Consider the following 13,425-nt stretch of genomic DNA (forward strand, 5'->3'; position numbering starts at 1 on the left):
TCTATTAAATAGTGGAGAAATCAATAACAAATTAAAGTTTCCGAAGCGAAGCGAGGGCGGGTCGCTAATTAAATACATATTCGAAATAACATTATCTGGGTCCTCGGTGTACTCAGCAATTTCAAAGGCGCGGTAGAAAATCTTGCCTTTGTCGTATCAGCTCTTGATTACTACAGCTCCCGCAGCTTGACAACAGCAATCAACGGTGATGATCTTAAGCCAGTACCGCTGCCACATATCCATTGCAGCCATTCGCATACCCACTCCGTATACTAGTATCCAAAATATATATTTCCACCTTCGATCAATAATACTACAACAGTATTTATAGGTTAGGTTAAAACACATGAGTATATGTACTACATTTTAATGGTTAGCTTAAAAACGTATAAACAAATTGGGCTGACCTAATTTTACTGACAAAGAAAACGATGACGGATAAAGAGAGGTGACTAGACGGTATATGCAACATTTACCAATATTTTTATTTTATATGTACAATAAATAAAATTTGCTTAAGATACCATCCCGTAGATAACTTCACAGTCGACGTTCCTGAAGCGATCAGTGTGTTCAAAATGCTCCAATTCTTTCAAGGCGTTGTATAGATTCGATCCGGGACTGTCTGTGTTTTGTATATCACTAGCGGCGACTATGTGGTAGTTAGGATCCAGAAAGCCTTCTCTTACGCCTTTTTCGAGTAACAATTTCATTCTTTCGATTTGCAGCTCTGAAACTTGTGTGTGCCTATCGTAGTTTCCTGCAAATACATTCATAATATATTTATTTATAAGTCAGAGAAACCGCATTATTAGCACCATCGTCAGACATCATAGGGGCGAATAGGGCGATTGAGTTATAGAGAAATATTGAGTACACAAAACACGATTGTTGTTTTAGAACAATTTAGAATTCTTGACGTTAGCAAACGAAAACGAATGACACTTCTTAGGACGGAGGCACCGCTCTTCAAGAAGGCTGGTTGGTAAGTGAAAAAGCTGTCACCTCTCGATAATCGTGCCGCGTTTGGTTTTATTACCAACTAATGACCGTCTCCTTTGTAGGAAACTATATACTTAGTCTGGCCATAAATACTGTTACAATTAAAAATAAACAAAATATTACATTTGAATTTGGAATCTGTCATTTTTATATGATTGCTCATTGAACTTTCTCATTTTGGCGCCAATACATTGTACAGTATTTTGCGATATTAAAATGGAGTGGGGTGATAAAGAGAACCGAATCGCTGTGATTGCATTACACAAAGTAGGTATGGAGCCAAATGCAATTTTAAAACTCTCCATACGCTTGGTATTAGTAAAATGTGTGTGTACCGGGCTATTAATAGGTGCAATGAGACCTCCTCTGTTTTTGACAAAAAAAGATCTGGCCGTCCACGTAGTGTTCGTACGAAAAAGGTGGTCAAAGCAGAATTCGAAGAAATCCTGTCCGAAAGCAAAAGATTTTATCTCGGGAGATGAAGATAGCACCTAGAACCATGTCGCTTATTTTAAAAGATGACTTAGGACTTGCAGCCTATACGAGTAAGAGACGTACTGATCATTTCTTAACTGATAATTTAAAAGAGAATAGGGTGGTAAAATCAAAACAACTACTGAAGCGGTACGCAAAGCGAGGTCATAGAAAAATTTTGTTTACGGATGAGAAATTTTTTACAATTGAGCAACATTTTAACAAACAAATTGACCGTATTTATGCTCAAAGCTCTAAAGAAGCTTCCCATTTAGTCGACAGAGTGCAACGTGGGCACTATCCGACTTCAGTGACGGTTTGGTGGGGTATTAGCTATGAAGGAGTGACTGAGCCATACTTTTGTGAAAAAGGTATCAAAACATCGGCACAAGTGTATCAAGATACCATTCTTGTGAAGGTAGTGAAGCCCCTCAACAACACCATGTTCAATAATCAAGAATGGTCCTTCCAGCAAGAATCAGCGCCAGGTCATAAAGCTCGGTCTACGCAGTCTTGGTTGGAAACGAACGTTTCGGACTGCATCAGAGCTGAAGACTGGCCGTCGTCTAGTCCCGATCTTAATCCGCTGGATTATGATTTATGGTCAGTTTTAGAGAGTACGGCTTGCTCTAAACGCCAGGATAATTTGGAGTCCCTAAAACAATCCGTACGATTGGCAGTGAAAAATTTTTCCATAGAAAGAGTGCTTGCTTCTATTGATAACTGGCCTCAACGTTTAAAGGACTGTATTGCAGCCAATGGAGACCACTTCGAATAAGCTTTTTATACTTTAAATTGTTTTATATTTATGTATTAAACTAACACACTGTAAAAGTAATAAATGTTATTTGTAATAGAATTTCCTTTTTTTCCTTTGTCTCAGAATTTATGGCAAGACTAGGTATTATGTATATATAGCTCAAAATTATAAGGTGGGCAAATTTTTTTTAATGTAGGTGCGCGTGTAATATTTTTTTGAATTTCTACTCGACTTCGCACCATACTTTAAGATCGTGTACTATTTTGAAACAAAACTTAACTCTACTGAAAAGTGAGCATCGGTTTCATGAGTTGTTTGAGCTGTTAAAGCTGGCAAACCATTTGCACGACCCTTTAACCACTGTCATTGTCCTGTCTTCAATATTTACATTAATACAGTGTATTCGATTAAAATTTAAAAAAATGAAATGCATTCTTTAATTGTAGAATCGAAAGGCGTCGTTAATATCCCATCGTACGATCGAGAATTTATCAATTGATAATGCATTTAAACATAGTTCGTCATTCAACAGCCTAAAGCTAGAAGCTTTTTTAAGGGCACATTCAGCACATCGAATACCAAATACCGTTAAGAACAGCACTAATTCCGACAAGTAATCAAAAGCGAATCCGAAGCGATTAAGACGGCCTTACAAATAAATAATAGTTTTAAAAAAAACTAACAAAATAAGCTTTTATAGAAAATCTTTTATAAAAAAAAAATATTCAAAGATAAAATGATTTTATTGTAAAAAAAGCGTGGGGTGCTTTTCAGGATATTATCAAAATAACCCTTCTACTCATATCTGTTCATAAAATATTTATAACTACTGGTACCATGCAACCCACGATTTTTTTTACAATAAAATCATTTTTTCTGACACAATTTTTAATTCAAATTTATTAAAATTTATTTTCTATTTTTTAGTGGATTTTCTATAAAAGCGTATTTTGTCAGTTTTTTTAAATTTATATTACATATTGTTTATATTTCATTTTTTAGTTGAATTTCAATTTTTTCAATATTTTATTTTAAAATTTTTTTAATACGATTTGTCATCGGTTCTTAATAAGTGTACCAAATTTAGAGTTAATCCGACGTTTTCAAGGGGGTCAATATCATGTTCAAAGATTCCGTTACATACTAATATACATACGTTTGAAGCTAATAAAAGCGTATCTTATACCTTTAAACGAGCAATTCTTGTATATATAATCTCAATCTCGGAAACGGCTCCAATTATTTTTATAAAATTTAGTATACAGGGGATTTAGGGGGCGACAAATCGATCTAGCTACGATTTATTTTCAGAAAATGTTGTTTTATTCGTGTTTTCAATAATCAACTTTATTGATATCTTCCCAACATCTATTGGCGAATAATAATACTATTTTTCATAATTTCAACTAACTGCTTTATAGATACAATAACACTAAAGCTATTTCAGCAGACGGGTTTGTTAAGCCACTTATCAAAAATAAAAACCGAGCAAAGCTCGGTCATCGTCTAGTTAATTATTATGAGACCTCACCTACAAATCCTAGGCCCAGTGTACATCTGTTATACATGAAGGTATGAGCACCGACCATGCCCCAGCCGCGTCCTTCGTACACTCTGCCGTCATTTCCAACCATGAAATTGTAACTGAAATTGTAATGAATTAGTTCTGTAATCAATGAATAATCTTGTTACTATGAAGTATAGAGTTCATTCTCTCATCTCGTTTTGTCATCGTATTACCCGCCAGATTATAAATCATTCCTATGACCCTGATCCGAGATCGGACCCAGGGACAACTGTACGTCCCTAGTGTGAGTCAAAAGATATTTTGAGCACGTAATCTAGAAAAAAACTCCGTTTTATCCGGTTTTTCCAGACCACTGTGGCATGTCCTTCTTTGAACAAGGCTCGAATACATTTCGTAAGACTCAATTGTAGCCCTGGAATGGCCTATGCTCGTAAGCAAATAAGAGTACAAACAATTAAGTACTACTAAAACTCCTCATAAAAGAGAAATACTGCTCTAAATAGGACTAAGACTAGAAATAATGTAATATTAGAGTCATTATTATTAGTCTCTAATATTATTTATTGCGTAAGTGAATACCACATCATGGATCATCTAGCGTTGAGTGGCTAAAACATCATAGACATTAATCATATTGTGAATGCTCACGTCAAGAAACAAGAAGTAAAAGTCTAACGGTACAGTGCTATTCTTCAAAACCGGAATGCCTGACAGCTTCGCGGCAGAAATAGGCATAATGGCAAAAATAGACACGGTGGTATCCGTGCGGTCTTAAAATAATGCCTTCTACCCGTAATTACGCTAATTATGTTCCTGATTTATTTTTTATTATACGTTTTTTTTTCATTGTGGAAGTCATTCGCGAACGTGTATTAGGTACTTGAAATGAGTAAGCCCTGGTGTCTATTTATCTAGGCCACTTCGACTAATTACTACTAGGAACGGCCAGGAAACTAGTATTATACTTCTACAATCAAACAATTATCATACCCGCAAAATTATAATTTGCGTAATTACTGGTGGTAGGACCTCTTGTGAGTCCGCACCACCACCTCGCCTATTTCTGCCGTGAAGCAGTAATGCGTTTCGGTTTGAAGGGCGTGGCAGCCGTTGTAAATATACTGAGACCTTAGAACTCATATCTCAAGGTGGGTGGCGCATTTTCGTTGTAGATGTCTATGGGCTCCAGTAACCACTTAACACCAGATAGGCTGTGAGCTCGTCCACCCATCTAAGCAACAAAAAAAATACTACTCGAGGGCGGAATAGCACAGCCATATATCTACCGATCCTCATTGTGAGCAGACTTATAAGTGGCATGAACAAAACTAGAAAGTACTTGGACAGCTTACGGTATGTCATAATGTAAGTTTATCAAGAAGTAGCTCTGGAGATTACGTAATGCCGCCACGCAAGCGACGAATGTGAAACAGTCTGGTGTGACGGTGTGCTGGATAATGACCAGTCGTATAGGATCGAAAGCTGTTGTGCGCTGCGTATTGTTGGCCCATCTGGCTTGCCACAACACCCTTGAAATATCCCACTCGTGAGGAGCTGGAGAATAAAGAAAATACTGTTAATAAAACTGATTCTTTTGATATACAATACCGCTAAAACCTTTATAGGTACAATTGAACGTAAAAAAATTGCTAGTAATTAGCTAACTGTACTTAGCTATCTTAATTTAATTTCATAGGTAATATTATTATTATTATACCATCTATATAAAAACGAATTGCTGTTCGTTAGTCTCGCTAAAACTCGAGAACGGCCGGACCGATTTAGCTAATTTCGGTCTTGAATTATTTGTGGAAGTCCAGAGAAGATTTAAAGGTAGATAAATATGAAAATGCTCGGAATTAAATAAAAATAACGATTTCGTTTTTCCCTTGAGGTGTCCCCCGTCGGACGGATTCCTTTTGTTTGTTTTAAGTTTATTTTATACTAAAGTTTAGGTCTTTTATTTATCGATTGAGGCACTCCGAAGTTGCCGGGTCAGACAGTTATTAATATTATTATGAATATTTCATAGGCTAATTTCATAGGTACTGTCTGTTGAACCTCATTTGTTCTATATGGTTGATATGGTGGTTGAAACGTACTCATGGGAGATACGATTTATATATTGGGATCTAAATCGGTCTCGATAACGTCGCTTAAACATATGAGCTCCTTGTCTGCTTAAATGGAGTAGTAGAGTCTTAGTTAAGATATCAAGGTTAATTAATATGGTCATTGTTAAGTTTGCAAATTTGCAAGTTAATTGAACGTCTTGAAATTAATAAACATTAGACAGATTCCGATACATTAAATACAGATCAAACAAATGAAAAAGTATTTAAAAAAAAACAATGTTTGTACTCAAATACAATATTTGTAAAGTTGTTTTTTTTTTTAATGTTTTTTTTTTGTGGCTTGTAGGTATCACGGCTAGTTCAGAGAACTAGTCGATTTTCCAGAACGGATGGGTGAACTCGAGATCTTAGCTATTAAGAGAACTTTTGCTAGCATCTCTTCGAGCGACTCTAAGGTCTAACTGCTCAAGGGAAGCAGCTTCGCGAGTGGGTCTACCACCGTATTGGAATCACGACACTCTGAGATGATCCGGCGAAAAACTCAGCGGGCCAATGCTTTTGGCTAAGCTTCATAACTTCTTTATACACTTCATTTAGCTGGTATTATACATATTAAGCTTGTTGTAATGGTGGAAGTTGGAGAAACCTCATTACTTTTCATAACGAAATGTAGTCTAAAGTAATAGACACCTTTTGTGAAACATAGTGGCACCAATAAATTCTCAGATCGGTTTTTTTGCTTTGCTTTTAGCATTAACTCTAAGTATAGACTCTAAGTATAGTTTCATGGTAGATATTTTTATAACATAAACATATACATTTTTTTTGTCGGATTAAGCATTGGGACAGCATTTTAGCGATTGAAGTGTAAAATTAAATATTTAAAGTATGCATATTTACCGGTACGGTCGCCGTCTTCGGAGGAAATGTTAGCCATGATCGTGAAGTACAGCATGAAGGCGACGACTGTTAAAAGTATTACGAACGCAGCTATAGACAACACTCTAATCACCCTGCTCGATGTCTTCACTACTTTACGCAGGTATCGCGAAAATGGTATATCTGTAAAGTGATAAAAATATATTTCTGTAGTTACCATATATACTAATATATAAATCTACAGTGGTTTTTACGGATGTTCCGTTATAAGTACTGAACCATGCATCCGATTGACTTGAAACTTTGTATCTATGTAGAAAATACATGTACTTAATGGATAGACTATTATTTATATGAATATTGGACTCCCCAATAATAATGACAATAAATAATAATGTCAATTTTAAATGCCCAGCGAAGCGGGCGAATACGGCTAGTAATGTTAGATGTGCAGACTCTTAGCGTACCGTCTTTTTAATGCTGGAGAATCAATTTATGGATATCCTGTCGAATGAGGTAACAGATCGGGCTATGTGGGTCTCCGGTGGCCCCGGGGGTGGGAAATGTGATGGCTTCCCAGAAATAGACTGGATGGAAATTCCTAACGGTATGGACTTGCCGTCTACTGTCAGTATGAGGTATTTTGGGGAAAATAGACCCCTCTTATGCTTCTGGTCTCTTAATATATTATAATATTAAATACATAATATAATAAACATTATACTTATATTGCTAAGATAAACTGTTTTTTTTTGTTTATAGCGAACTTTACGGTTATCAAAAAAACATGCAACTAGTAAAATCAAAATCAAAATTTCGATCTCAAAAGAGCAAATGTAATAAATTCATAAAATGAATCTAAATCTTAAGGTATTATTTATTTAGTCGTGATTATGGTCCAATTTCGAGGATTTTGCGATTGTTATTAGTGTTCCTTTATTATCTATGTTATTAAAATAATTCAATTTCTAATAGAGATAAAAGTATTTTTAAATGCTTAATGACTCACACACTACTTACAAGACACCATTTTTTATCTATGTAGTAGTTGGTAAACTGAATTTTCGTGTTGATAGTGGCTTATACATAGACATGAGCCGAACTGGGATACATGTTTAACTTCCAATTTAGTTATATGTCACACCACAATGTTCACTATTTATTTTATTATTTCGTACAAAGCTGAATTATTTATTATATTCATCAGCTTACCTACAATAAACAATGAACCAATGAACAAACAATGAAATAAAGTTATCGTAGTACTAACGAATAAGAAACGAATCCTCGAATAGCATTTATGACAGTTTCTTCGAGTTTTGCAAGCCAAAGACAAATCTATTGTTACTGTTTAACATCGTGTTTTTTATTATTGTTATTAACGTATTTAAAACATTACAGTTTTCGTTTTACATAGGAGAGAGAGAAAGAGAGAGAGAGAGAGAGAGAGAGAGAAAGAATACTGTATTGCACATTAAAACATATTTAACATTGAAATGCTGTTGACAGGCAGGTATAAAATTTCACCTTACGCCCGGGCCTCCCGGACTAGGTGAACCGCTACCGAGGGCGTCTCATTAGTCGACGCTGGTTCTCACCGCTCTTTGGGTGCTTCGGCCTGCATCCGTGTCGCATTGCCGGCGGGAATTGACTGTTACTGCGACGAGGTAGACCACATTTTCGCTTACTGCCTCGACAATCTACTCGTCGCACAAATAAGACTGGATTTGTCGCTGCCGATAATTGTGACTACGATGTTCGGTTATATTGCTGAAGGAGGCGGCGGAATGAGACAGGGTCCGTTCCACTCCGCACCGATCCGTCGCCGCCGAACCGGGGATGGATCGGACGGTGTTATCCCGGTATATCAACACGGCATCGCCAGGGCGGCTGTACAAACGTGGAGGCCGATGGCGTTGTTCGTCGACGATCGTCTCGACCCCTCAACCCCTCGTCACTCGGGCGTCCTAAAAGTGGCGCCGCGAGTCTGGTTGTAGTGTTGACCGCGGGAGCATTCTTTCTTTGCCCGGGTTCTAACCTCGGATGGAGTGCAAAAAGACGCAATTAGTGGGTAGAGCCCTAAAATACCGTGGACCCGCTCTCTATTGCCAAAATTTGCATATCGTGAAGTCCCACATACCCTGCGCGCCTCTAGGCGCAGACACCTCGTACGAGGCTCGGCCGCCTGGCCGAAAAGAAAAGTATAATTATACAAAAGTCGGCCTAATCAACAAAAGCTATTAATCGTTTTTATTTAGAGAAATTCTAAAAAAGTTACTTAAATATTAGTAACTAATAATTCGAAATTTTAATAAAATAACCAACGGGAATCTAAGCCGTAACATATCTTTATTTCAGTATTTATTTTATAGTTATATTCTACTAGTTCTAATCTAATTGTACTTAAAGAAGAAGTAAAACAAGGGAATTGTCAACATTTATTTTTCATTATCAAGTTTGCAATCTTATTTCGAAATGTTATCATCGGATACGTTGTTAACTTTACCTGTAAGCGATCGTGGCAATACGTGGATTAAGCTTAATGTAATATTTTATGTTTTGTGATAACAATAATGAACGCAAATATTGCAATGTGGATCATAAACCATGTCAACCTACGTTGTCGTCAATTTTTTTACGAAAGCAATAAATATTAAAACGTTTGATATGGTGAACTCATGCCGCCGTGAGCGAAATTCTATCTAACATCGCAACGTTCAGTAGACAACGACTGGGCACTGCCCCTTTTTTTAACACTCTATATAAGTATATGGTGGATAGCCTCTGGTCAACTTTTAGCCCGTTGAGGATGGAAGCGTTCGTCCGGAAAACCGTCCAAGGGATGCGCAACATGAGCCGCCAGCACCACATCTCAAACGCCTCTATGCGTCGCATATCAGACTCTTTCAAGGGCCAGGTCTCAGCCCCTTACAAAAAGATTAAGAAAACGAGCGTCCCAACCATTTGCACTTTCATCTTCTTGAGTATGTTCCGATCCCTCCATAATTCGTTTAGCTGGCTCATAGTCGATTTGGCCATTCCGATGCGTCGCTTTGTTTCGGTTTCCGTACCACCCCTATTCTATAAATCGAGTCGAGGCACACGAAAGTCTGCCTACAATTGTATTAAAAAAAAGACAAAAGAGATGGTAATCTGCCGCGAATTAAAAATATTATCAACAACCAATATTGAATTATTAGCTCATTAGTACAGCGTTTTATCATTAATACAGTTCTTCCACTTGTAATTTAAAAATATTTCTGAAAATACCGGTTGGTTTAAGTCTTCCCTGGCCAAATTTGTCAGATGCTTGGTGTATTGGATTCGAGTGATAGGATTATACAGGGGCTCGAAGCCTAAAGACGGATTCTATATTCTTTGAAAAAAATACCTAACAAATACGATTATGGAAAAACTAGCTGTATTTCGTCCGCTTCGCTGTGCATTTAAAATTAACATTATTATTTCTCACCCCCACAAAGATTCTCATCATTAGCACCCCCTCAACTGGTGTAGGGAGTCCAAAACTCATATAAATATTAGCCTATCCATTAAGTACATGTATTTTCCACATGAATACCAAGTTTCAAGTCAATAATTTATATATTATTTATATATTATTATATATTAAATTTATAGTCTCCGGCAGCAGAATAACATATGAAATTACCTTTTCAATGTTTTAAAAAATTAACAAATAACATAAGATAATAAGATTTAATTTAATATAGGATTTTATTCTAACAAAAGAGTACGCATGCTATCTATTTTATTTGATTGTATTTATATTTCATTCAAACTCATTTAACAAAGCCTATCTACAATATTGCTAAGTAGGTAATAAAGTAAGTAAATTAAAATGCATTATGAACATTATTAATATATATGTATATATATATCCTTCTGAATAAATAAAGGAATGTAAATAATTTCCGGGTTATATTAAATAAAATAATTCGCTGGACAGCACTTTTTTTTTTTTTATAAAAAAATCTTTTTTTCTAACCGCCGATATAAAATTTGCGCTAGCTATTCTATATTAAAGAGTATATCGCAAAGTGCTAACACGATTGTCTCACCTTTGTCTTTTTCGGATTTTTGTGCGTTCGAGGCGTTGGTTTCAACATCTCGAGGGCCTTCGGTTGCATTAAATTGTGAAGTTTGAATCGACGCGACGTCTCCCGACACAGTTGCTACATTTCTGTCATTCAAAATGATGACATCTGCAGTTGTGCTGGGACCGCTCTCTGTATGTACGCCCCGTCTAGGCATCTTAGCCCAAAAAATGAAACAAAACTCACAAAATGATCTTTAAAATATATGGAAGCAGACGACGTATCGCCACGTTTTCTCGAACGCAACTAATTTATGTTTCGTACAAAACAACACTGGTTGATAAACCTTTGCAATGTTGATAAGTTCGAACCATCATATACATAATATATGCTTCCTTTTCTATCGCATTCAGCTATTTAAGTAGCAATCATAAATAGTTTTATAATCTTAATCTACGTATATAAAAATTAATTGATGTTCGTTAGTCTCGCTAAAACTCGAGAATGGATTTGGCTAATTTTGATCTTGGTTTATTTGTGGAAGTCCAGAGAAGTTTTAAAAGGTAGATAAATATGAAAATGCTCGGAATTAAATAAAAATAACAATTTTGTTTTTAGTTTGATGTGTCCCCCGTCGCGTCGGACGGGTTCCTTTTTGTTTGTTTTAAGTTTATTTTATACAAAAGTTTAGGTCTTTTATTTATCGATTGAGGCACTACGAAGTCTACCGGGTCAGCTAGTCATAGTTATATTATTTATATCAATATATTTTAATGAACGAAGCAATGGATAATGAATGCGTATAATAATATAATAATGTGAGCTTTTTTTGTGCCATATACTATTATTTATAAATTTAATAAAATTATTGTTAAAGTATAAACAAAAGTCCTGATAATAGTTGAGTTGATCAATTAGCATAAAATCTCAACTCAGTCCTCACTGGTCGTCAAATCACACAGTAACGGTTATACGATAGTTTTAGACAATTTTAGCCAATTAGTGGTTCATCTCCCGCCTATAGCTGACGTCTATAAGTGATAGTGACCTCTGACCGTCGGGAGGACCCTATGTTCATTTAGGTACCTATAAAGGCAATATAAATCTATGCATAAGTATATTGTACTATTCATTTCGAATTAAGTACTCTAAAAGCTCGTGGAAAAACAGTAAAATCGAAAAAAGTCTACTAGAAGTCTACTAGAAGTCGTCGTGGCGCAAAGGATAAGATGTACGGTGCATTCGTGTTGAGCGATGTAGTGAGCGGCGGGTACCATTTTTTCTTATGAAATACGTACTTAACAATAAATGTTCACGATTGACTTCCACGGTGAAGGAATAACATCGTGTAATAAAAATCAAACTCGCAAAATTAAAATTTGCGTAATTACTGGTGATAGGACCTCTTGTGAGTCCGCACGGGTAGGTACCACCACCCTACCAATTTCTGCCGTAATGCGTTTCGGCTTAAAGTGTGGGGCAGCCGTAGTAACTATACTGAGATCTTAGAACTCATATCTCAAGGTGAGTGGCGGCATTCACGTTGTAGATGTCTATGGGATCCGGCAACCACTTAACACCAGGTGGGTTGTGAGCTCGGCCACCCATCTATGCAATAAAAAATAAAAATATATAATAAAATTATAAAGTAAAAATAAAAAAAAGGAATTCGTGCTACCATCATTGTTCGCAATTGATAGAATATTTTCGTCAGATCTTTATCGATCACCTAATTAAGTGATGATTAAATAGATAATGATTCTTCGCTTGATGTTTGACTTAGATAGTTTTGGAATGAAACAGATAACGTAAAAGGAATTCGCTATTTCAAAAATGAATGGACATTTTTTCTTATGATTACCGGGAATTTGTTGTTCTCTTGGAATACTCTAAGAATCGCTTAAAGAGCGTCAGTTCATTTGTTTATTTTTTATCTAACTAAATCTAGGACTAAGATGTGAATAAAATAATATGATCTTACAGCTTTATGTGGTAATTAATTTAAAACCTTTGATGAGAAAATTATTTCTTAAATCATTTTATATAGTTTTAATGGTCTGAATAGATTGTTTCACATCTAATCTAATTGATAGTAATAACGACCAGAGATTGACTAGATTCCAATAATTTAGTTTAATGCAATATATGGAAATAATGTAAGGAATGGAATGTAAAGAAAGTGGATTTTCTCCAACGTTAACTTTTTCTGCACTTCCATTATTTTTTCAAGTTAGTGTAGTAATGCAGTAGATTTTTAGTTGGATAGTAATTGAAATAAATAAAATAAAAAAACTTTGTTTTTATAGAGCCACATATTATTCAAGTTTTATTTAAAAATATCAACAAGTGCAATTAGAATTTCATAGATCTTATATGTATTAATATGAAATTAATTATATGTATCTATTATTTGAAATTGCTTTGTGCCTGGTCATAAAAATATATTTCGTTTCATAAAATCGGATGTCTGTTTTAGATCTATTATTATTATAACTATTTTAATACTACATAAATATTTATTCTTCATAATTAATGTTTTTGTAGAGGAAGAGGTAGACGTAAGAAGAAATGGATGGATTGTGTGAAAGACGATATGGGTAGGAGGGGAGTGAGTGAAGAAATGGTATATGATAGAAGAGTATGGAAGGAGCA

At 35.5% G+C, this 13,425-nt stretch overlaps 1 protein-coding gene across 1 annotated transcript; it reads right to left on the bottom strand.

Moving 5' to 3' along the window:
- Positions 1–351: 351 nt before the first annotated feature.
- Positions 352–11,109, bottom strand: LOC114244544 (peptidoglycan-recognition protein SC2). Its single transcript, XM_028176398.2, has 5 exons — positions 10,798–11,109; positions 6,740–6,901; positions 5,117–5,318; positions 3,768–3,880; positions 352–760 (listed from the first exon to the last, which is right to left on the bottom strand). The coding sequence occupies exons 1-5, from the start codon at positions 10,988–10,990 to the stop codon at positions 516–518; spliced, it is 915 nt and encodes a 304-aa protein (XP_028032199.2). The 5' UTR covers positions 10,991–11,109; the 3' UTR covers positions 352–515.
- Between the last annotated feature and the right edge of the window lie 2,316 nt (positions 11,110–13,425).

The sequence above is a fragment of the Bombyx mandarina genome, chromosome 01 (genome assembly GCF_030267445.1).
Source record: "Bombyx mandarina strain Sakado chromosome 01, ASM3026744v2".
NCBI classification, from domain to species: Eukaryota; Metazoa; Arthropoda; class Insecta; order Lepidoptera; family Bombycidae; genus Bombyx; species Bombyx mandarina.